The following is a 25,837-nucleotide window of genomic DNA, read 5'->3' as shown; positions in this document are numbered from 1 at the left end:
GGGTGCCTGGCCTCCCACATGGGGCAGGCGAAAGGCAGGGCCTGGGGGATGAGGGGACACTGTGTCGGGTTGCCTAATGACCCGGTTCCACCTCTCCAGCCCACGCACCCACAGTAACCACCAAGGGTCTCTCTAGGCCCTGATCGCAGGGGAGTTAACACACGCTGGCAGCCATGTCTGAAATCCCCAGCGTGGTACGGACGCCTTGTGTTTTAGTCCATGGCCAAGGAGGACCCTAGGGTGCTCCAGCGTGAGGCGGCTTGACGTGCTTCTAACATGGCTGTTCCCTGAGACGAACCAGGGCTGTGACAGGCTTGGGCCAGAGCCATGCTTGAGTGATTCTGGAGACCTTAGCTCACCCCCTGCTTGGCAGCACGAGGCCTTTCGGCTTCAGCACATCTGGCCTCTCCTAGCACTGTGCAACTGGCTCAGGGAGATGTCAAGGCTCGCGGCATTTCCAGTCCCTAGCTGAGCTGTCGGTGTGTGAAGAATCCATGCCCTGAGACGACCCCCATATTCTCCCCAGGGCAAAAACTCTGCTCCTTCAGCTCCAAACCCGCAGGCATCTACTGCATAAGCTAGCGGAGAGCACGGTCTGTTGGCAGCAGTAGTAAGTGCTTTATCCTCTCTGTGGACCGGCCACTAGAGGGCACCATCACGTATGGATAGACACACATGTCCAAGTGCGTGCTGGGTAATGGAGCAGGAGCTAGTGGAGGCTAACCCCAGGGGTGGGTCGGGGTTACACAGGGTTACTCCAGTGCCTACAGTTACAGGGCAGAGATGGGGGTGACAGGGAGTTTCTGCCCCTGTGGTGTCTGTGTCCCCTCCCCGCATTCAGTCTCTCACTTGGCTGTTCTGTTTCCCCGGCAGCGAGAGGATGGAGAACAAGGCCATGTACCTGCACACCTTCAGCGAGCGGGAGAACGGCTCCATCTTCGAGGAGTCATTTGATGGAAGGAACCTGTCCAAACTGAACCTCTGTGAGGATGGTAAGTGCAGGGGAAGCTTCCCTGAGCAAGGCTCTTCAGGAACTCTCTGCCCATGGGAAAATGGGCACCATTCCCGCACCCTGGGGGCCTGAGCCCCCACAAGAGCTGGTGTTAAACCTCACGGCTGCTTTGGGGCGAGGGGGAGCTCCAGATGCAATGGAACCGTTTGGTCCTTCTGCTCAGCAGCCATGTGCACTGAAAGGTAGCAGAGAACTCACCCTGAAAGCTGTTCCCTGCATCTCAAATTTATAAGCAGATGGACCAAGGCCTGTGTCATAAATATAGAGAAGAATAGCATAAAATCCCTCCTTGGCAGCTGTACTAAATCGCTTTACCTGGAAGGGGTTAAGAAGCTCCAATATCCTGGTTGGCACCTGACCAGAAGGATCAATAAGGAAAGAAGATACTTTCAAATTGGAGGGGGGCGGGGGAGGATTTGTTTGTGGCTCTCTTTGTTTGTTCCCTCTCCAGATGGAGAAAGAGACCAAGCCGGTACAACATCTCCTGGAATGATCCATCTAAAATTACAGAAATTGTAAACAGGCAAGGAAATGCGTTAGATTACCTTTTGTTTTAACTTGTGAATTTTCCTATGCTACAAAGGTAGTTTTATTCCTGTTTTTGTAACTGTGAAGATGAGTCCAGAGGGGAGTCCTCTGTGTTTTAAATCTTTTTATTACCCTGTAAAGTTACCTTCCATCCTGATTTTGCAGGTGTGATTCTTTTACTTTTTTCTTTATAATAAAGTTCTTCTTTTAAGAACCTGATTGATTTTAGTGTCCTGAAGATAAAGGGTCTGGTCTGTACTCAAATTGCTAAGGCAATTAGTTGGTATATTATTCTCAAGCCTCCCCTGGAAAGGGGGTGAAGGGGCTTGGGAGAATATTTTGGGGGGACAGGGATTCCAAGTGACCCTTCCCTGAATTTTTGTGTAAGTCACTTGGTGGTGGCAGCAATACCGTCCAAGGACAAGGAAAGGAACTTGTGCCTTGGGGAAGTTTTTAACCTAAGCTGGTAGAATATAAGCTTAGGGGGACTTTCATGTGGGCAGAGTTCAGCATGGGCGGGGGGAACCCTGACAGCCTGGATGGGCCCCTGGGCACCAAACTTGCCCTCACCTTACTAGAGAGATGAAGCACCTGGGCAGGGCAGCTTGGGGGACACTCGCACTGTGACTGTGTTGTACCTGAGCTGGGGATTTCAGTCCCTAGGGCTGTCAAGCCAGCACTTCACACTGAAACCCACCAACACAAATGATGCAACAGTTTCCGAGGCAAGCATCACTACATTAAGTCTAGGGATCACGTTTAGGGGTGCAAGCGGGTGAGGGCACTGCTGAGAACGTGAATCCCAGACCAAATGAAGCACAGATGTTGGCTGGATGTCAAAAGCCCCAGAGTCCATATATCCATTGCCTCTGAGATGTTTCTGGTTGGATCAAATCGTAAAAATCCCAGACAAGACAAAGCTCCTAGCATGTGCCCTAAGAGGCTTTCGGGTCCCCTGCCCTCATGAGGTGTCTTCCACTGAATCCAAAGAGCAGAGGTTTGTAGGGACCTGTTCAAACCAGATGATAATAGAGAATCGTAGAACCATAGAAATGTCGGGCTGAAAGGCACCTTGAGAGGTCATCAAGTCCCGGCCCCTGCACTATGGCAGGGCCAAATAAACCCAGACCAGCCCTGACAGGGGTTTGACCAACCTGCTCTTAAAATCCTCCCATGACGGGGATTCCACAACCTCCCTTGGAAGCCTGTTCCAGAGCTGAACTCCCCGGAGAGTTAGCAAGTGTTTCCTAGCATTGAACCTAACTCTCCCTTGCTGCAGATAAAGCCCATTCCTGCTTGTCCTCCCTTCAGTGGCCAAGGAGAACAGTTGATCCCCGTCCTCTCTGTAATGGCCCAGAACGTACGTGAGGACTGTTGTCAGGTCCCCCCAAGTCTTCTTTTCTCAAGACTGCACATGCCCAGTGGTTTTAACCTCTCCTCACAGGTCAGATTTTCTAAACATTTATCCTTTTAGTTGCTCTTCTCTGGACTCTCCCCAATTTGTCCACTTCTTTCTTGAAGTGCAGTGTCCAGAGCTGGACACAGTGCTGCAGCTGAGGCCTCCCCAGTGCCCAGAAGAGTGGGATGATTACCTCCCCTATCTTCCATACCACACTCCTGCCAATACACCCCAAAAGGAGATTAGCCTTTTTTGCAACCACATCCCAATGTTGCCTCATGTTCAAATTGTGATTCGCTGTGACCCCCAGACCCTTTGCAGCAGTCCAATCCCCTAGCCGGTTATTCCCCAGTTTGTAGTAATGCATTTGATTTTTCCTTAGAGGTGACATACTTTGCTCTTGTCCTTGTTGACTTTCCTCTTGTTGATTTCAGACCCATTTTCCGATTTCTCAAGGTTGTTTTGAAGTCTAACCCTGTCCTCCAAAGTGCTTGCAACCGCTCCCCACTTGCAACTCCTCCCTAGCCAGTCATCCACAGATTTGATAAGCGTACTCTCCACTCCATCATCCACATCAGTAATGAAAATATTGAATAGCACCTGACCCAGGGAATACATAGTGATGGGAGAATCCTCCCCGAGGAGCTGACAGGTCCCTCCTGAACACCCGGCGTCAGACTGGGCAGTGTCCGGACGTCCTGCAGCACAAGTGGTGTGTTGGCCAGAGATGTGAAGCCTGGTTCCACGCTCCACTCCGGCTAGCTGCTGCTCTCTCTCGGGAACAGGCTGCATTGATGAACCTCACCAGGGCGTGGGCTCCCTGTGGGCCAGCCTCAGGGACCACGTCTTGGGGCTTGGGGTGTGGGGATGCACTTGGGCTTTGGGTTCAGCTTTGGATCTTCTAGCATGCCCTGTTAGAGCGAGGCCAGCTGGAGCGCGGCTGCGGCTGCCAAGAGAGGGTGGGGCAGAAAGGGTGTGGGGCTGGGACTTGCCTCTCCATCCGGTAGCGTTGCCAAATGGGCGTGGAGAGTCCCACTGCTGGAAGGGGAACTCCAGGCTAGCCCTTCAGCTGCAGAGCTTGGGTCTTTGTGCTCACGGCCAGGCTGTTGCCTGCCGCTGCGAGATGAGTTAGTCACTCACTGCGTCAGTGCACACATGGGACACACACGGGGCCAGAGAGCGGGTTGCACGTGCAACTGTCTATCTGACATTTCCTAACTTCCGAGTGCTTGACTTTGCAGCCTAAGGAGCGTTCTTTGAATGTAGGTTTTTGTATGTGATTATTAATAACAATGTGTCAAAATGGCAGCTGCTTAACCAGCAGATCTCTTTTCCCCTGAGAGCCATCATACCACACTGCCAGTGAGCTGGAGTCTGCCCCTTCTTGGGCATCAATTGCCTCCTTAATTACAACCCAGAACACCTGTGCAATCCCATGGACAGCAGAGCGGGTTGCTCAGGTGCAACCGATGGCATCTTGGCCCTGCAAAATGTTTATTACTGGGGATGATATATGGGAAGGGAAGAACCCAGCTTGACTCTCAGATCCCAGGTGAATCTGCAGAGCTGGAAAACATCGCATATAAGAGCTAGGTATTATTATTTTAACTGGCATGCTGATCTGATTTGGAGTCAATGAGAGAAAAGGAGCACATGTCAGAGAGAGATTTTAAATGCTAGTTGGTGGAGGAGACTTGTTACTGGCCCATGTGGACTTTCCCCCCGACAAATCCAGCCCAGGTGAGACGTGACCCAAAGCTGTTATTCACAACAAACTGGACTCAGTCAGCAAAGAGTTACGGCCGAGTGTGTGTTTCCATGGAGACCAGCTAACGGCCCAAAACAATATTGCATTGTTTGAAATAAAATTTTCACAGCCCAACCTTAGGAAGTCTGGAAATGGCCAGTGAAATGATTCAGCCAGTTCCCCACTGCCATATAATTCTCCATCACTGACTCCCCCCACCCAGTCTTCCCAGCCCATCTAGCCTGAACTCGGGAAGGGAGATGGGAAACCCAGCTTATAACGGGACAGCTACTTTCAGCCTTGAAAGATGGGCCTTTGTGACACGAGTTGGTGGCGGGGGGGGGGGTTCTGTCCATATCTCAGTGCACAAGCATCCGTCTGGGGGGAAAACCCCACATCTGTGACTGGCACGAATTGGCCCCTTGGTGACAGTCTCAGTGGAGATGCCAAGAGCTGAATGGGGAATAGAGAGTCAACATCCTCACTTAGCCCCTTAAACCACCAATCCCCCCCCCCCACTGGTGTGTGGTAAAGCAGAGAGTCTAGTTAGCGCTGGCTGGATACTGATGGATGGGCTGGGGGCTGATAGATCAGTCTCTGACTGCCTTGGTAGTTGAGGGAAAGGAGGTTGGCGTGACAGGCTGTCTTGGTGCAGGACAGGGCAGGACTGGCGGCGTTGCTGCAGGGGGCTCCATTTTTAAGCCTTCCTAAGGGGGTGGAGTTAAAGGACTGGCTCCGCCTCTTAGCTCTCCCAAGACCCACCTCCATCTAGGGAGAGTTTATAAAAGCCTCCTTGAGTGGTGGCTGCCATGGAGGCACGTTAAGATTATGCTTGTTGCAGGGGGCTGCTCTGAAGCTTTCACAGCTCTAGACTAGGCAAGCTGGGTCTAGGTTTAGAGAGACCCCTGGGCTATGCCAGTGCATGATTCATAAGAACATAAGAACAGCCACTCTGGGTCCATCGAGCCCAGTATCCGGTCTTCCGACAGCGGCTGGTGCCAGGTGCATCAGAGGAAGTGAACAGAACAGGTCATCACCCATTGATCCCAGTCGTCCACTCCCAGCTTCTGGCAGTCGGAGGCTAGGGGTTGCATGGGGTTGCATCTCTGCCCTGGCTAATAGCCATTGATGGACCTATCTTTCATGAACTTATCTAGTTCTTTTTTTAACCCTTTAATAGTTTGGCCTTCACAACATCCTCTGGCAAGGAGTTCCACAGGTGCACTGTGTGCTGTGTGAAGAAATACTTCCTTTTGTTTGTTTTCAACCTGCTGCCTATTAATTTCATTGAGTGACCCCTCGTTCTTGTGTTCTGTGAACAAGTAACTAACATTTCCTTATTCACTCTCTCCACACCAGTTGTGATTTTGGAGACCTCTGTCATATCCCTCTTAGTCGTCTCTTTTACAAGCTGAAAATTTTCAGTCTTTTTAACCTCTCCTCATACAGAAGCTGTTCCGTACCCCTAATTATTTTAGTTGCCCTTCTCTGAACCTTTTCCAATTCCAATATATCTTTTTTGAGATGGGGCAACCACATCTGCACACACTATTCAAGATGTGGGTCTAACATGGATTTATATAGAGGCACTATGATATTTTCTGTCTTTTTATCTGTCCCTTTCCTAATGATTGCCAACTTTCTGTTCGATTTTTTGACTGCTGCTGCACATTGAGTGGATGTTTTCAGAGAACTGTCCACAATGACTCCAAGATCTCTTTCTTGAGCTAATTTAGACTCTAACATTTTAGCTGTAGAGTTGGGATTATGCTTTCCAATGCGCATTCCTTTGCATTTATCAACCTTGAATTTCATCTGCCATTTTGTTGCCCAATCACCCAGTTTTGTGAGATTCCTTCACAGTCTGCTTTGGACTGAACTAGCTTGAGTACTTTTGTAGCATCTGCAAATTTTGCCACCTCACTGTTTACCCCTTTTTCCAGATCATTTATGATTATGTTGACTAGGACTGGTCCCAGTACAGACCCCTGGGGGACACCACTATTTACCTCTCTCCATTCTGAAAACTGACCATTTATTCCTACCCTTTGTTTCCTACCTTTTAACCAGTTACCGACCCATGAGAGCACCTTCCCTCTTATCCCAGGACAGCTTATTTTGCTTAAGGGCCTTTGGTGATTTCTGAAAGGTCCCCTTTTGCACTGGGGCATTGTTTGTGGTTGCCCAGGGCACTGGTGTGTGTGTGTGAGAGAGCGAGAGAGTGTGCTGGTGGAAACAGAACTGCTCAGCCATGTGTATCCGCCTCTCTACCAGGGACAGCTTAAGCGTTGGGCACCCCGAAGCAGAGGCTCCTTTTGAAAAGTCAGCACCACTTGTCCAAGGTCACGTTGCATGTTAGTGGCAGATCTGAGCCCAATCACGCAGCTCCCTATGCCAGGCTCTAACCATTAGGCTGTGCATTGCTCCCGGAGCTTATCATGAATCTGTTGTCTCCAGACAATAGACACCATCATCATGATATTTCCCGCACACAAAGGGAGCTGGGACTACGGTCCTGATCCTTCTGTGATGGGTGCTCAGGCCTTTGGCAATAGTAGGTCTTGTATCCTGGGTTTGGCTCAGCCACCAGAGGGCACCCTCACTCATGCACACACTCACAAGAGTGGTGCAGACGTAACACAGCAAACTGCTCTGCAGAGTGTAGAATTCACTGCGTCGCGAGCAGGCCGAATAGCCCTGCCTGCCAGCAACGCAAACTCCAGTGTCTGCCCCAGCACACCCAGAGCAATCCCCCCAGGTCCCAGTAAACCCGGTCAGCCTGGAGAATGTTTCCGCTGGCATTGCTATGAAAATTGCACCTCTGCCAGCCTTGGCACCATGCGCTGCTCTGCCCCCGCAAATGCTGTTCTCCCAGGGGCTCCCCGGGGAGTTATTGTGGCCAGCCATACATGTCTCCCCTGTTAGCCCCAGGTGCACGGAGTTGGGTTGCACATTGATTGCCAAGAGGCCTGCATTCCACAGGCGAGGTGGCTGGGATGGTGGTCTTACAAACTGCCCCGGGCCCTTTATCAACCTCTCGCGAGGCCTGTGTGGTCTGGGGTGCGAGCACAGATCTGGGGGGCAGAGATATCACCACAGGCTTGCGCGGAACGTTGTAGCTACCACGAGGAGGCAACATCCAGCAGACGCTGCCTGGGTAACGTGTGGGGCGTTGTTCCCAGGGGCAGGATTGGGCTCCATTGCATTGGCACACAGGGCTTTGGGGGTGACCTCGAATGGACAGAGAACTCCAATCGGCCTGAGAGCGTTTGTTGGACTGTTTGTACTGAGCCGAAGGATTAATTTTTTTCTGGCTGTTGCAACAGGAGATCTGATGGCAGTGTGTCGCGGTGTCATGATCTTCCCCTCCCCCTCTCTGTTCGAAACACAAAAAAACAGTCATTATTTCTGGTCTGACTCCTGGAATTTCCATTTCTTTCTTCCCCCTTCCTCATTGACATGCAAACATTTGACCAAACTCTCAGATCTTCCCACAGTCCTTTGACGTGCCTTCTCTAACATAAACCTTGAGCAGTATGTATCTGTCCGTCTGGGAGTAAAATCCCAAGTAAGACTCTCTCCTGCACACGCTTCTCCCCCTGGGGAGAGGAGGGGAGAACAAACGCCAGCCAGATGTGCGTCATCTTCTTCTTTCTGTCGGGCAGCCTTAGGAAAGCAGCAAGCTGAGATTATAATTTCATCTTGTGATTCCAAAGAACCCCCCACCCATTGGGCCACCACTGTGAGCCTGGAAGGGGCAGTTTTCCCGTGAAGTGTCTTGTGGTTTGCTTCTCGCCACAGTCCCAGTGTGGTGATTCGATGAGTTTCCATTTGTGGTGGAGAGATCCACGCCTTCAACGCGTTGTCTGACCGTGGTTGAGTGCAGTCCACTGCCTATGGGCAAGGCGGAATCCTGGGGCTTCTTTCGTCGGAGCTTCAGTCAGGTTTGGGACATGAGAAGCGGCCCCCGATTTGAGCCAGCGAGTGCTGGCTTCCTTTCCATTGGCCTGTAGCACTGATGTTAATGTGGGACTGGAAGGCGCTCAGATACCAAGGTGATGAGTGTGGGATAAGTACCTACACAGGACAGAATAATACCAATATTAACTCTTATAGAGCATGTTTCATTGATAGGTTTCCAGGCTCTCTACAAAGGAAAACAGTGGCTATTACCCACACGGTACACGCAGGGGAAATTAAGGTGCACAGAGGGGAAGGACTTGCCCAAAACACTCAGCAGGTCAGTAAACAGATGCCAGGTGCTCTGACTCGCAGTCCAGTGCTCTGTTTTTTAGACCATGCTGCCTTAGACCTTTGCTTTCTTCTGTAACATATTTCAAGTGGAATTGAGACTGGTGTGGTTCCTAGAGGGGACTGGCTCCTTCGCAGAGGTGTTGTGGTGGCTGTAGGCGTCTATCTCAGCCGTTTTAATTAGTCTTGGCTGCTGGCAGGCAAACCGAGTAAAGGAGGCAGAGAGATTTGGGACGGATGCCTGCTGTCCACCTGAGGGCATTTCCAAATGGAAGCGCTGCCCCCACCCCAGGTGGTCCGGCTTGTGAAGCTGAGCTGTTTGGGAGACACACACCTGCAGCTAAATCTTTCTGCAGCTAGAAAGGCAGATGGACCAAATTCTGCACTCCTGGGCCTAGCAAAGCTCCCATAGACTTCGTGGCTCGGGTCCTATTGCTCCTCCGTGCTCCCCCAGCTCAGCCCAGATCCCAGGAGGACGGGTAGCTGGAGAGGAAGGCTGGTCTAGCAGGTAGGATATTCAGAAGCTCTGAGCTGAATTCCTAGCTGTGCCGCAGACTCCTTGTGAGACCGTGCGCAAGATCACTGTGCCTGATCACTGAGCAAGATCACTGAGCCCTCAGTCTCCCTATAAATTACTTCTGGTGGCTACTTCTCCACCTCTGAGCGGGGTCGTGAGCTTACCGCCTCGAATCCTAGGGAGCTGCTTTGACGGCATGAGGATGGATGTTATGTGGGGCACTGCACAGACACAAAGGCAAAGTTCCTGCCCGACAGCGACCGCAAGCACAGACGTCACACCGGGCTGGGGGGGCCCCTGGGTGCCAACCAGGGCTGTGGCGTTAATGCTCTTTGGAGCTCGAGTCTGCCTGCCAGGTTTTGCTGAAGGTTGCGTTGTGTCTGTTGAGGCGGAGTACTGTTGACCTGAATATAGCAAGCGAGCAGGCTAGCCCCAGGGCCCTGCTACAGCACTGGACATGCCAGGGCCCTGTGAAGGAGTGTTCCACCCCTCACGGGGCAGGCTGGGTGTAATCCAGGAGGCCCTGGGGCTGGGCTGTTGGAAGAGGGTGCTGAGCTCGGGTGGGAGCAGGTCTGGCTGAGAGGTCTAGGGAAGGGCTGTGAAGTCACCTAGCCTACAGGAGGTGATGCACTTGCTCTCTGGCTCCTGGAGCCTGCCCAGACCCAGAGACTTTGCATGAGGACTCTAAGTTTGGGAGGATGCTGAGGCGAGGACCTTATGGGCTGTCTGTTGTGATTTCTCCTTCCCTGAGTCCTGATTCCAGGTGACAGACTGGTTTGGATTAGTTTGTTCCGGCTTCCCCTGGCCCAGATCCTTTATAGGGAACATTTTGACTCCCCAACTAGGTGAAAGTAAGGGCGGGGGTCACCTGCAGTTCCACACCTGGACACCAGGGGGCGTGCAGGACAGTGCACACCTTTACAGTCTCCGGGGTCTTTACAAACACAAACTAAACCACACACACCCCCTTTGACATATTTCTTTTCAGTTTTATTGCTCAAGTTGAAGCTCTAAGGGTACATCTAAACTGCAATTAAAAGCCCACGCTTGGCCCTTGCCAGCTGCCTCGGGCTCACGGAGCTCAGGCTAAAGGGTGTTTATTTGCAGTGTAGACATTCGGGATGGAGTCCGAGCTCCAGGACCCTGGAAGGTGGGAGGGTCCCAGAGCCGGAATATCTTCGCTGCAGTTCAACAGCCCCTTAGCCCGAGACCCATGAGACTGAGTCAGCTGGCATGGGCCAGCCGTGGGTGTCTAACTGCAGTGCAGACACGCCCTGAGAGTTTGTGACTGGCCTGAGGTCATGTAACGAGTTGGTGGCCCAGCTGAGGATATGACCAAAGTGTCCAGCCTGCCTGCCTCTTACTCTGACCATTACACCCAGCCCCTCCCCACTTCAGCGTATTCCTTCTTCACCTGTTCTCAGATGTGAGTAATTATAACAAATTAATTCATGGGGGCTTCCTCTTTCAACCTTTGGGAGCCCTCTTGGGCCATGAGATGGTACCATAATGAGCATCTTGATGGTTTGAACTGTAGAAATGTCCAAAAATACTAAAATACTGTAACAAATTTTGGCCCTGTCCGCCATCCTAGCTGTCACTAGGTGCTCAGAACTTCACAGCGGTAGGAGGGATGGAATTTGGCTCCCAAAATGCAGGCCTGAGCCATTTGAGTTAATGGCGCATCTCTGTTAGTTGTTTGCAGTATAAGGCTTATGACACACTTGAGCTGTTCTGATGCCGTCTCACAGAGGGCGGTAGCACAAAGACCTACATGCCAACCTGCTCGTTACAAAGTGAACACTGGAAAATGGGATAGCAGCAGCTCTGGGCAAGGCACAGCGAGGGGGCAGCAACTGGCTGATCGGGCTGCCCCTTGGGCTGGCTAGATTGCAAAATCCTTTGGGGGGGAAGAAGAGGAGGGAGAAATATTTGCTTTTCCCCTTGGTTACTGATGAGAGCAAACCCTAAGCCCTGGGCTCCCTTTCGGAGGTTGTGAAAGCCCTGCTTGGACAGCTGCGGTCCTTTCTCCACTTCGCGAGCAAGCGAGAAGGGAGTGGGTGGCTCGAGGGCTGAGGCCAGCTCCTCGTGCGCCCTCTGAGGACCTGACCTAAGTGTTAATGTCAGAAAAGTATTGCAGCTATCCTCATTATGAACCCCCCGGCTCCATCTGTTTGGCCAGTGACTTTAATGCCCGGGCCAGCAAATGGGAACCGCATGCTGCTAATGAATTGCAGATTGACTTACGCAGGAGAGCTGGGACTGCTGCATTTCACGGCTTAATCCCTGCTCGGAATCGCCTCTTAAAACATTTCCTCGAGGGATCCGGCCCCTCCCACGGTCAGGGAGTGACCTCAGCAATTTATCATTTCATATGCCGGCCGCAACCCCTCGCAGCTCTACACCCAGCGTAACCCTTTGGAGGCTGCAGTCGTTTGCATCAGGATCCAAACTGCACGGTGGCTCTGGGGGGTTGAGGCTGGTGTATCGCGAGCAGTTCCTCCTCCACACTCTCCGTCAAGCCTGGTTTTCAGTGGGTGCTGAGCACCTGCTGCTCCCTGCGAAGTCAATGAGAGCTGTGCGTGCTCAGTACCACTGCAAATCAGAATCTCGTTGCTGGACGGAAGCAGCACCAGGGTGCCTGGGTTCTTCTCCCATCCCTCTCTGTACGATCCTGCACAGGGCACTTGGATTATTTCACACCTAGGGACACAGAGGCTCCAGGAGATTATGGGCCAGGCTCCCCTAAGTGGCCTCTGATGCTGGTTCCCTTGCCAGAGATGCCTGGGGCTTGCTTGCCGGACATGCTGGCCACCAGCAGCTCCAGCGAACTTGATTTGAAGGTGTAGGTACTCAGCAGCTCTAAAAAGCGGGGCCGAAGTGTCTCGAAAGGGGCACGCCCCAAAAACTGGAGGCACCCAGAGTTAGAGGACCCCTTTGGAAAACAGGACCCTTGATCTCTTGTGCCTCAGTTTCCCCAGCTGTACAATGAGAATAACGTTACTTGATCTATCTTCGTGGAGCGCTTTTCAGATGACGTGCCGAATGCTGTTCCCCAGCAGTGCTCAGTACTGTATTGTTGTTATAGGCTCCTAGGCGGTCACAGAGGGCCTGTCTACACAGCAACGCAACCCCTGCGACTGGCCCGTGCCAGCTGACTCAGGCTCGCCCTGCTGTTTCATTGCAGTGTAAACTTCTGGGCTTGGGCTGGAGCCCAGGTTCTAGGACCCAGTGAGGTGGGACGGTTCCAGAGCTTGGGCTAAGTCGACGCTGGCCACGACGCTGGCCAGCCTGAGCCCTGGGAGCCCGACTCAGCTCGCACCGGCCAGCTGCAAGGTTTTCTTTGAAGTATAGACATAGCCAGAGTTAGAAGTCTGGCAAAGCTAGAAAGGAGATTTAATTTTAAAAGACGAACTGACGCATCAAAATTCCGATGGAACGGAGACACGGGAGACCTCAAGCCATTGAGAATAGGCTCTGTAAGCAGTCTCCGGTTCAAATCTGGCCCAAGTTGGCACTAGCAACCAGCAATAGTTAATATTTGATGGCAGATTTGGTAGCCATCATGAATTGGGCTAGAAGGGAGTCATGGTCTGTCTTCTGTTAAGCACAGGGTCAACGTTGGGCCAAAAACTGACATTAATGCAATGTTAAGGATGGGGAAATACAAAATTAACCTTAACTCTGCCCCTTTGTGATTCTGCTTTAGGATATGCTCTCGTTTTATTCCAGCATAAATTATTTGTCAATTAATACAATAAAGGATTTGAAAACAGGCCTTAAAGTGAGACACTCAACAAGCTCAATCTGTTTAGTTTACCAGAGAGATGGTTAAGGGGTGATTCGATCACAGTCTGTAAGTACCTATACGGGGAACAAATATTTAATAATAGGCTCTTCAGTCTATCAGAGAAAAGTCTAACAGGATCCAAGGGGAGAAAGTTGAAGCTAGACAAATTCAGACTGGAAATAAGGGATCCATTTTTAACAGAGTAATTACCCACTGGAACAATTTCCCAAGGATCATGGTGTATTCTCCATCGCTGGCAATTTTAAAATCAAGACTGGATATTTTGCAAAAAGAGCCGCTCTAGTTCAAACAGGGATTAATTCAGGGAAGTTCTCTGGCCTGTTTTATGAAAGGAGACTCACGGAGCTTGGCTTGTTTAGCCTAACCAAAAGAAGGCTGAGGGGAGATATGATTGCTCTCTATAAATATATCAGAGGGATAAATACTAGGGAGGGAGAGGAATTATTTAAGATCAGTACCAATGTGGACACAAGAATGAATGGATATAAACTGGCCACCAGGAAGTTTAGACTTGAAATTAGACGAAGGTTTCTAACCATCAGAGGAGTGAAGTTCTGGAACAGCCTTCCAAGGGGAGCAGTGGGGCCAAAAGACATATCTGGCTTCAAGACTAAGCTTGATAAGTTTATGGAGGAGATGATATGATGGGATAGCCTAATTTTGGTAATTAACTGAACTTTGACTATTAGCGGTAGATATGGCCTGTGATGGGATGCTAGATGGCATCCCATGGGATGGGATGCTAGATGCCCAGCGCAGCTCCCAGACTGCTGCGCTGGGCATCACAAAATGGGGAAGAGATGGCCAGCCCTCTGTGGAGATAGAGGTGGTTAGGGACTATTTAGAAAAGCTGGACATGCACAAGTCCATGGGGCCGGACGAGTTGCACCCGAGAGTGCTGAAGGAATTGGCGGCTGTGAATTGGCCATCTTTGAAAACTCGTGGCGAACCGGGGAAGTCCCGGATGACTGGAAAAAGGCTAATGTAGTGCCAATCTTTAAAAAAGGGAAGAAGGAGGATCCTGGGAACTACAGGCCAGTCAGCCTCACCTCAGTCCCTGGAAAAATCATGGAGCAGGTCCTCAAAGAATCAATCCTGAAGCACTTGCATGAGAGGAAAGTGATCAGGAACAGCCAGCATGGATTCACCAAGGGAAGGTCATGCCTGACTAATCTAATCGCCTTTTATGATGAGATTACTGGTTCTGTGGATGAAGGGAAAGCAGTGGATGCATTGTTTCTTGACTTTAGCAAAGCTTTTGACACGGTCTCCCATAGTATTCTTGTCAGCAAGTTAAGAAAGTATGGGCTGGATGAATGCACTATAAGGTGGGTAGAAAGCTGGCTAGATTGTCGGGATCAACGGGTGGTGATCAATGGCTCCGTGTCTAGTTGGCAGCCGGTGTCAAGTGGAGTGCCCCAAGGGTCGGTCCTGGGGCCAGTTTTGTTCAATATCTTCATAAATGATCTGGAGGATGGTGTGGATTGCACTCTCAGCAAATTTGCGGATGATACTAAACTGGGAGGAGTGGTAGATACGCTGGAGGGGAGGGATAGGATACAGAAGGACCTAGACAAATTGGAGGATTGGGCCAAAAGAAATCTGATGAGGTTCAATAAGGATAAGTGCAGGGTCCTGCACTTAGGACGGAAGAACCCAATGCACAGCTACAGACTAGGGACCGAATGGCTAGGCAGCAGTTCTGCGGAAAAGGACCTAGGGGTGACAGTGGACGAGAAGCTGGATATGAGTCAGCAGTGTGCCCTTGTTGCCAAGAAGGCCAATGGCATTTTGGGATGTATAAGTAGGGGCATAGCGAGTAGATCGAGGGACGTGATCGTTCCCCTCTATTCGACATTGGTGAGGCCTCATCTGGAGTACTGTGTCCAGTTTTGGGCCCCACACTTCAAGAAGGATGTGGATAAATTGGAGAGAGTCCAGCGAATGGCAACAAAAATGATTAGGGGACTGGAACACATGAGTTATGAGGAGAGGCTGAGGGAGCTGGGATTGTTTAGCCTGCAGAAGAGAAGAATGAGGGGGGATTTGATAGCTGCTTTCAACTACCTGAAAGGGGGTTCCAAAGAGGATGGCTCTAGACTGTTCTCAATGGTAGCAGATGACAGAACGAGGAGTAATGGTCTCAAGTTACAGTGGGGGAGGTTTAGATTGGATATTAGGAAAAACTTTTTCACTAAGAGGGTGGTGAAACACTGGAATGCGTTACCTAGGGAGGTGGTAGAATCTCCTTCCTTAGAGGTTTTTAAGGTCAGGCTTGACAAAGCCCTGGCTGGGATGATTTAACTGGGAATTGGTCCTGCTTTGAGCAGGGGGTTGGACTAGATGACCTTCTGGGGTCCCTTCCAACCCTGATATTCTATGATTCTATGATTCCTTGAAGTCTTTAAACCACAAGTTGAGGAGTTCAATAGCTCAGACATAGGGTTAGGGGTTTATTAGAGGAATGGGTGGGTGAGATTCTGTGGCCTGCGTTGTGCAGGAGGTCAGACTAAAGATCATAATGGTCCCTTCTGACCTTAAAGTCTATGATTCTATGATTCTGTGTGTTATACTGGAGGTCAGACTAGATAGTACCTTCTTGCTTGGAGTCTATGAATCACAGGGGGTGGGAATAAGATGGTTGTATCTCCACCCTTGTCACACATTTGCGGGAAGTGGACTCCTGCTTCCTCCCATCTCTTTTTAGGAGATTACATCTGGTTAAGACATAATATAAAACTGGCTGGAGCACTTTATGCAGCCTAGCCTCTGTTTGCCAGAAGCTGGGAATGGGTGACAGGGGATGGATCACTGGATGATTCCCTGTTCTGTTCATTCTCTCGGGGGCACCTGGCATTGGCCACCATCAGAAGACCGGATACTGGGCTAGATGGACCCTTGGTCTGACCCAGTCTGGCTGTTCTTGTATAAAACACAATCTATTATGGAGCTATAAGTGTAGAGGCATCGGGAATAACTCCACAGTTAGGGCTGTGCTGTGATTTCCATTCAGGCAGGACTAAAATATATCAAGGACTCTTATTATCTGGTCAGCTCTGGCATGGAAGGTGGCAGCTCTTAAAGTCAACAGCAATCCTCTGACATGGGCTTGGGGAGACCACACCCCAGTGAAACCTCAAGGCAAATTAGGGAGGCAGCTGGCAATTATTCAGCCAGGAATTTGGAAAATACCTTAGGTTTAAAGCCCGTGGGAGCTTGTTAGCTGCAGCTGGTCAGGGTCAGATGACAAGTGCTCAGATTTAATATAAAAAACAAATGCCAGAGGCAGGATGGGGCAGTGGATGATGCACTGGACTGGAACCCAGGAGATCTATTCTTGATTCCTTGGCTGGCGAAGACATTTAATCTCTCTCTCTCCCTCCATCCTCCATCTGTTTCCTTCTTCCCATCCTCTGCCAGCCTTGCCTGTTTATAATGTAATCTCTTCAGGACAGGACTGTCTCTTAGGAGCACCCAGCACAATGGGGCCCTGAACGTGGGGGCAGTTGCTAGGTACTACTGTAATAACCCAACCCTTCTTTGAAGTTCGACTGACTTATCAGGTGTTGCCTTTTTCTTAGTCTCCATTTGTGTACTGGCTGGATTTGGCAGGGACTCACAGAGAAAATACCACGATCGCTTGGGAATGCAGGGACTCTCAGTTTGCACTGCTGGCAGGGGGCTGGCTGTTCAGTGCATGAAGACCCGGCTGTGACGTCCCAAGAGTGAAATGCAACATAACCACCCCTGTAAAGTCTTGTCTGTGCGTTCGCCGTGGCTGGAATCAGGCAGTGCTGGGAAATCTTGTAGGATTTGCAGCTCTGTTTGCAGAGCAAACTGCTTCAGATAAGAAGCATCCTAACTTTCAGCTGTTGGCCATCTCTGAGGTCACCCAGCCACTAGTTACACCTGCTTTGCACAATTATCGAAGGTTGCGTGCTCCAGCTGTCTGTACAGAGCTGGCCGCTCGAGGCACAATGAATCTGGCTTGCAGGGAGCTGCTCCATGCTTTCTTGATGATTCTGATTCAGATGGGGCCTGAGCTGCAAACGTGTGTTAGGACTTCACACACCCCAATGTACAGGGGGGTGCTCGGAGCAGGGCTGTTAGTTTCAAACATCAGAGAGATAGTAGCTCTGAAAGTGGATTCACCTGTAAACCCACCTTGCTTGCCACCAGTGAGTTTTCCTTCTGAGCCCAGGACCTGGCCAGATGCCTGTAGATTTCAATTTGAGTTTCAAATTCAGACAGAGCCTGGAGCCAGGCGAGTCCTGTCTGCTTACAGGCTTCATTGCAAATGTTAATTTTTCTACCCAGCTCTGCTGCTGATACCCTGTGGGAACCCCTCCAAAAAAAACCAAACCCCCCACTGGGCCAAATTCAACCCTGGTGTAAGTGGGCACAGCTGTGGAGTCGAGGGCGTTCCACCAGGACTGTGGTTGTCTGACTTTACTGAAATGACGGTGCCGGATCCTCAGTGGGTATCAATCATGGATCTACACTGTAGAGATATTCTTCTGCTCCAGATGTGACGCCTCCCCTGGAATCTGTGCTGGTTGCGATCCAATCGACCCAGGTTCATCCCAGCACAGCAGGAGGCCAGCCTGTTGTTTCCACAAGCAGAGGGTAGTAACTACGCTGCGAGGACAGCCTAAATCCTTGGCTTGCCAGATTAGGTGAAAATTTGCCTTTGGGGAGAATCTCTGGCCGCTGCCAGGAGACCAGAAAACCAGATGTGCTGGTGGGCGTAATCTAGGGGGGAATTACTCTGCATGTGCCTGGCATGTGGCAGTGGGGCTGATTGCTTGTTCAGAGGGGCCCCCTGGGACTCCCACCAGCACGGAGGGGAGACCTGAGTTGAATAGCTTCCAAGGCAAGGCCAGAAAATACCACTCGGCTCAGCCCCTCTTATGTCCCCTTGCCCACAGAATTACTCCTTAAGGGGTAATGCCTGATCCCATCCCCCAGCAACAAACACAACAGTGCCCGTGTTTGTCCAGTGCACAGGGCAGAGGCAAGATGTGCCGAGATAGACACACCCCATGCTGTGGAAGCTTGGTGCTGCTGAGTTCCCAGTGTGAACAGTGGGTTTGGAGGAAGAGAAGGGTTGAGCTGAGGTATAGATGGGAAGGGGCAGCTACAATCTTGCAGACCCACTGGCCATTCCCCCTCCTTCAGCAGCCAGCTGGGCACTGGTGCCAGGGCTTGCTCCTGAATCCTTCTCGGTGCCCAAGGTGTTCCAGGATAGCCACAACAGTGATGATTGGATCAGCTCCCTTGAGAGTCTGTTCCTCTGTGCAGTCATGGTAGTGCTTAAGGGCTACTCCCCTAATGCCTGGCCTACGCTCTCCTTCCCAGAGCTTCCAGACCTTGCTCTTTGTCTGACCGTCTCCTGAGATGCTCAATAAACCCCTGCCATCATGTCCTCCCTCGGTCGTCCCTTTTCCAGGCCCTAGGAACCTGCTACTTCCTGCACTGAACACCTGTGCAAATCAGGAGTGACCCCTTGCAGGGTTTAGCTGGCAGACGTGAGGTCAGAGAGTTAGAGAAGAGCCATGAGAATGGATTAAAGGATTAGAAAACCTGCCTTATGGTGATAGACTCAAGGAGCTTGGTCTGTTTAGCTTAGTAAAGGGAAGATGAAGGGGTGATGTGATCACAGTCCAGATGTACCTGCATGGGGAACAAATACTTAGTCCTCAATCTAGCCAACAAAGGGCTAACGAGACCCAGTGGCTGGATGTTGAAGCCAGACATGCTCAGGCTGTGAATAAGACATACATTTTTAACAGGGAGGGTAATTAACTATTGGACCAATTTCCCCAACACCGGCAATTTTTAAGTCAAGATGGGATGTTTTAACCTTTCTAAAAAGAGACGCTCTAGTTCAAACAGGAATTGTTCTGTGGATGGCCTGTGGCCTGTTGTTATGCGGGAGGTCAGACTAGCTGATCTCGGGGGTCCCCTTGGAATGTATGAAAAGCCCCCCAAAAATTCAACGGAAATGGGGGGAACAAAATAATTTTCATCAAAACACATGGAGCAAAAATATCACCTCCCAGCCAGCACTAGGATGGGAACAGACACAGTGGGACCAGTCGGGGTCACTTCAGAGCCAGCTCCTTGTACCAAGTATTCCTGTGCAAAGGACAGCAGCCACCGGCAGCGTCTGGATTGTGAAGTAACTGCCTCCTGAGGAGATCAGCACTTGTGCCGGGGCTGCAGTGGGGAGAGGTGCCTTCCCTTGGCTCCACCCCCAGCCCCAGAGCTGCTGTGGTGGGGAGAGACACTCTCCCTCAGCCCAGGTGTTGCTGCTGGAAGAGAGGGCTGGGGAGAGTCCTCTCTCCCCGCTGCAGCCCCGGGGCAGCTTGCACCCCAAACTCCGCATTCCTGGCTCCACCCCAGAGCCTGCACCCCGAGCTGGAGCCCTCAAACCACCCCCTGCATCCCAACCCTCTGTCCCAATCCTGAGCCCCCTCCCACACCCCAAACCTCTCATCTCCAGTGTGATGCTCTGTACCTTGGAGGAACACCCTACACCCCCATGTTCATCTTTATAAAATGATTGTGTGGTACCCAGTGCAAAGATTGTCATGGTGCATGTCTTCAGAAGGTTCATGATGCCCTGAGCATGGCTGTTATAGTGATGTCATAGTCATGTCATAGTGAGGTTATAGGTTATAATTTCATGTATATAGTCATGAGGCTTAAAAAGGATCTTCGTGGCTTAAAGCAAGCCCAGGCAAAAACTCTCCAAGAACAATGGACACTGGCTTAGGAAGCAACAAAAGAATCTGTTGGACCCTCGAGGGAGTCATTCCCTTCCTTTGGGCAGTTTGGGACTGCAGGGAGGTAATGCTCACCTGACTCTGAAGGCGGGGGGTGGGGGCAAAGCCAAGAAGAAAGAAAGGACATGATAAAAGGGAGAGCCATTTTGCCATGCTCTCTCTCTTCCACCAACATCTACAGACATCACCACCACCAAGTGACTGAAGAGCTGATCAAAGGTGAGAGTCTGGCCGAAGAGCAGCCAGCCTGTGGTGAGAAGCATCTGAGTTTCTAAGGACATTGACACTGTTAAGATCAGCTTAGAATGCATTTTGCTTTTATTTCATTTGACCAAATATTACTTGTTATGCTTTGACTTATAATCACTTAAATCTACCTTTTATAGTTAATAAATCTGTTTGTTTATTCTACCTGAAGCAGTGCGTTTGGTTTGCAGTGTGTCAGAGACTCCCCTTGGGATAACAAGCCTGGTACATACCAATTTCTTTGTTAAATTGACGAATTTATATAAGCTTGCAGCATCCAGCCGGCATAACTGGACCCTGCAAGGTGGAGGTTACTAGGGTTGTGTCTGGGACCGGAGATATTGGCTAGTGTCATTCAGTTGATTAATCCAAGGAGCAGCTGACATGTCAGAGGCTGTGCGTGAATGGCCCAGCAGTGGGGTTCTCATGGCAGAACAGGGCAAGGCTGGCTCCCAGAGTCAAGGATTGGAGAGGCCTAGCAAATCACCAGTCTGGATAACACCAGAGGGGAACATCACAGTGGGGCAGCGAGCAGGGTGTATGTGCGGCTTGTTACTCCAAGTGAAGTTCACACTTTAAGCACTGATATTTGTGATTTTAAACGAGTCTTACATGCAGTGGCTAAGAATAGTCAGGAGGAGGTCACAGTTTTGTTATTTTCTGTTTGCTTATTTTGGGAAGGGGAAGTAAGAACAGAAAAACAGGAAAATGAGTGAAAGCAGTGAAGGAGTTACGAAGTTGGAGCTTTTTAGGCTTCAGTCTGCAGAAATGGAGGGGGAGCAGCAGAGATTACTACAACTGAAAGAACTGGAGATAAAAGAAAAAGAGAAAGAGGCAGCCAGGAAGGAAGCTGCACACAGAAGGGCCATGGAAGAAAAAGAGAAAGAGAGGGAAGAAAGAGAGCGAAAACACCAACTGGACCTGCTAGAGAAGCAGAACCAGAGGCCCCCGACCCCAACGACTCCCATCACTCCAAAAATCCACAAATGGGAACACTTATGTCCTCCATACAGTGAGGAGGAGGATATTGCTGAATATCCGACTGTCTTTGACAGGCAAAGTGTGATACATGAAATCCCTGCTGATAAGAGAGTTCCTACCCTGACTGCAAAATTAACTGGTAAAGTTGGAAATGTATTCACTGGAATGCCCATTGAAGATGCTTTAGACTATTATAAATTTAAAGATACTGTTTTGCGAAGTTTTCAGATTACCCCTGAAATATATAGAGTTACATTTAGGAATCTTAAGAGGGATATTGGGATGAGTAATGAGGAGTATGAAAGATTGGTTGGGAAAATGGGTGAGAGGTAAAGAGGTGGCGAGTTTTGAGGGAATGTTGGATCTTGTTGCTCAAGAGCGTTTCCTAGGCGTGTGTCTAGCTGATGTGAAGCAGCAACAAAGATGTGAAGTCTGGGGCTGAGTTGGCTTTTTTAGCTGATGCCTTCGAACATAAGCGGGTGTCTATCGAGGGCAGACCCCAGAAAGAGGGTTTAAAGCTGTGGGGAGGGAGGATCCCATTTTGCCCCTGGGAAGAGAGAAGGGGGCTGGGAGCCTAAACATTCTCTTACCCAAAAACATTCCTCTAATCCTCATCCCAAATCTCCTGTAAAAGGAGAAGAGCCCCAAAGGTGCTATCGATGTAATTCCACTCATCCCCTGAGGAATAGATGCCCTGGGCTAGGAGGAAGCAGGCAACCAATAGCTCATGTTAGTTCTGCTGTCCTCAATACAGAACACCCCGCCCCCCGCCCCCAGGCAATTGGAACCTATCATACTGGTTTCGTGAGGTTAGCCTCTGCAGAACCAGATATGGAGCATGTTAAGGCTGTACAAATTCACGGCAGGGAATACTTGGGGCAGAGGGATACAGGGGCCCAGATCTCTCTGGTTAAGCAGAGTGTGGTCCCAAAGGCCAGTATGTTGCCTGGCCAAATGGCAGAGATTGTGGGGGTGGGCGAAAGCAGATTCCTCATACCACTAGCTAAAATCCATGTGGTGTGGGAAAGTTTGGAAAGTGTTTTGAGTGTGGGGTAATGGAACACCTCCTAGTCGACCTGCTCCTTGGTAATGATTTCTTCCGTGTAGCTCAGGTTAAAGTATTTGCCTGCAGCAGGAGGGAGTTTTATGCTGGGACCCCCAAGGGAAAGGGTAAGGTCTCAGGAACTGCTAAGAGAATGGGAGAGAGACTCCTTGATTCTTTTGCAGCTGGGGGAAGCAGTGTGGGGGGGCGGGGTGGAGACCAACTCCTACACTGCAGCTGGAGGTAACACCCCCCCCCCAGAGCCCGCACCCCCAGCCGGAGCCCTCACCCCCGTGCACCCAAACCCTCTGCCCTTCTTCCCAGAGGTTAGGGGTCCAGTACGCGAGTGGGTGGGTGAGGTTCTGTAGCCTGCGATGTGCAGGAGGTCACACCAGATGATCACGATGGTCCCTTCCGGCCTTAAAGTCTCTGAGTGCCGCAGAAGCTCAGACTGAAGGCTGGACGAGACAAGCTGACTGTCTCGGAGCTGATCACTGGGCACAGCTCTGAACCGACAGGCCTGCGTCAGGGTAACCCCGCCTGTCTCTTTACGTGACGCTCCAGGAGAGCTTCTCTGATCCGCAGAGCCGGTGATTCCCACCACAGCGTCACTAGCGGAGCGGCTGTGGCCAGGGGTTGCCCACATGCAAGTGCTGCCGCAGAGCACTAGGAAGCCGGACTGGCTGTGGAGCCCCCCTTGCAATGTGTACCTGCCCCAGTAGAGGATGAGTTGCCAACTTGGTAATATTTAAAAACCGGACAATTCTGAACCTCCCCGGCCCTGCTTCTTCCCCCCAAGGCCCTGCCCTGCCTCTTCCCCCCGAGGCTCCACCCCGTCTTCTCCTCTTGCCCCCCATCCCTCGCAGGAGGGCCTCGGCTGCTTTGCTGCAGCTGGGAGGTGCAGCCGCCCGATGCAGGTAGGAGGCGGCCCCAGCTGAGTGGGGGCTGGCGCGGGTGATGACCCAGCCCCTCCACCTGCCCCACCCACAGTAACTGGACTTTGGGTGTTCGGTCAGTGGAGCTGACCGGACGTTGTCAGGTCCCCTTTTAGAATGGACTTTCCAGTCGAAAACCAGGCACCTGGCCACCCTGGGTAGAGATGGCTCAAGAGCAGCCAGCCGTCAGACCTCCTCGAGAGGTACAAGACCGCCAACAGCTGGTGGGACAGAGAAACTCGTCATCTATTGCCCGAGCGACGTGCTCCTGGTATGTTTGCAGAATCCAGGTACAGCCTGATGGGGCTAGGGGGCTAGCAATAGATAGAATTGTCCTAAGTAATGGGCCCCTGTTGGGATCAGGGTCCTGTTGTGCTTGGTGCTGGACAGACACTTGGGTAGACAAGGCCCCTGCCCTGAGATGTGTCCAGTCTCAATCCAACTAAATTCCACTCAACGAGGTAAAGTTGCAGTAGCATCCTTAGGTTTTAGCAAGTCTTTGATCACTTCCTAGTTGGCACTAACTTTGGCAACCTCAAGGGGGTGGGAGGTCTCCCAGCCCTGGGCGAGTGGTGCCATGGACTAGTGGAATGAGCACAGGGGCTAGGAGCCAGGAGTTCTTGAGCTCATGTATCCATCTGGCCACTGATTCCCTCCGGAGACTTGGAGACTTAATCCCTGGGCCCGTTTTCCCTTGCATAAAAATGGTGTTGATAATGCAGCCCAATCTCTGCAGTCCCTGTCGTGAGGCTGTGCTTAGTGTTTGCAAAGAGCTAGCAAATGACTAAGTACTGGGGCTCGGGGGAGACGGTGTGACCTAGTGGGCTCCTGGATTAGGATTTGGAGACCTGGGTTCCAATCCCAGCTGTATCACTGGCCTGCTGGGTGACTTTGGGCAAGTCACTGCACCTTCCCGTGCCTCAGTTTCCCCATCTGTACAATGGGGTCATGCTAATGACCTCCTTTGTACAGAGCTTGGAGATCTACTGAAGCAAGCGCCATATAAGAGCTAGGTATGATTATGATGACCACACTCATGGTGCGTTAGAGACACTTGAATAGACCCAGCCTCTACTACATTTAAGGATGAAAGGTGCGATGTAACGAGAGGGGCTCCCCAGTCTGTTTGTGGTATCCACTTGTGGTCTCTTGTCAGATATGTGGAGTGTAAGCTCCTGGGGGCAGGGCCTGTCTTTTTGTCCGGTGTTTGTACAGTGCTGAGCGCAACAGGCTCTTGGTCCATGACTGGTGCTCCTAGGCACTATGGTAACACAAAGAAATAACGATTTGCAATAACTGCGGAAGGACATTCTACGTCTCCGGACAGCAGTAAACAAAGGGCTTTTTGTCGGGATTTCCCGAGCACAGGTCTTCATCAGTTTCTCTCTCTCTCTCCCCTCTGTTTTATCTGCGCTCCAGCCGGCCCCATGTTATTTTCGCCCTCTCGAAGGCATGCGATGTATTTGTTGCCGGGACCTTGCTGCATCCCTGCCTCATGTCTCAAGGCCAGGCGCTTTTGTTCCCTGCTCCCTCTCAAAGGCAGAGGCTCGTGCTGTGCCTGGCCCCGGGGGCATGGCTGGTGGTCTCCTGGCAGAGCCGGTCTGGCAGGTCTGGGGCTTGAAAACCTTGCGGTGTGAGATGCGCACGGTGTGAGATGCACTGCTGAGCAGTCGTCCCGCTGGGGGCCTAGCTCTGGGAGTTAGCACTGGGCTAGGTGCTGTGACCAGCTCCATGGCCATATGGCCAAGTGCCCGCGCTGACGTGCTTTGGCTTGGACCGAGTCACGGCTGGCCCTGTGTGGACGGGAAAAGAGGGATCACTGAGATCCTTCTCCTCCCTATGTCCACACAGGAGGCAGCTGCCATTTGAAGGGGGGACGGCTGACTCAGTCCTGCCAGCTCGGGTGGTGGGGGTCTGAGCAAGGCAGGAACGGTGGCCATACCCCCAATCCCACCCAGGCTCCAGATGTCAACAGGAGGGGAGTGGCTGTAAATGCCCTGGCCAGTTCACTGCCCCCACCCCAGGGTGCTTCACAGATAGGCCTAGCTCCTCCCTCTGCTCCGCTGAGCACAAGGGATGCTGTCCCATCCTCCGCCCCAGGGCTGCAGAGGACCCGGGGCCAGAGTTTGCCCAGCTGCCCGGTGGGGTTCACACCCAGGGATGTAGCAGGGCCTCCCCACTGGCTGGTTTTCACCGTGTTCGGCATTTCCCAAGCGTTGCTAGGAGGCGGCCCCGCTAACCTTTGTTCAAAGGTTTTTACAGAGACGGGAGGGGTGTGGCAGGGGAGGGGAAGAGGGCCGAGTTGGCTCTTCTGCTCCTGCCTTGCAATGCGCTGAGGTGCCCCTGGAGAGACCGCCCGGCTCCCTCCCTAACCCGTTGGTTGTTTCCTTCCAAAATCCCAGCCGCAGAGCTGCCCCGGCTCTGGGCCCGCGGCTGGCCACGTTTCCCAATGCTGCTGGGTGATGACAATCTGACCGCTGCACTGGGCCAGCTGTCGGCATATTCACGGCTCTCATCCTCCTTCTCTTTTTCATTCTTTTCTTTCTCTCCCTCTCTCCTTTTCCCTCCCGCTTTTCTTTG

At 51.4% G+C, this 25,837-nt stretch overlaps 1 protein-coding gene across 1 annotated transcript in view; it reads left to right on the top strand.

Annotated features, from left to right (window-relative positions):
* SCARA5 (scavenger receptor class A member 5) overlaps positions 1–25,837 on the top strand; it is a 137,482-nt gene that overhangs the window by 2,270 nt on the left and 109,375 nt on the right. Inside the window, exon 2 of the mRNA XM_073335533.1 lies at positions 874–992. Coding sequence (XP_073191634.1) covers positions 881–992 — 112 coding nt within the window. The 5' untranslated portion in view covers positions 874–880. The remainder of the gene's footprint in view (positions 1–873; positions 993–25,837) is intronic.

Source organism: Lepidochelys kempii, chromosome 3, assembly GCF_965140265.1.
Source record: "Lepidochelys kempii isolate rLepKem1 chromosome 3, rLepKem1.hap2, whole genome shotgun sequence".
NCBI classification, from domain to species: domain Eukaryota; kingdom Metazoa; phylum Chordata; order Testudines; family Cheloniidae; genus Lepidochelys; species Lepidochelys kempii.
This window is presented reverse-complemented; position numbering and strand designations above follow the sequence as displayed.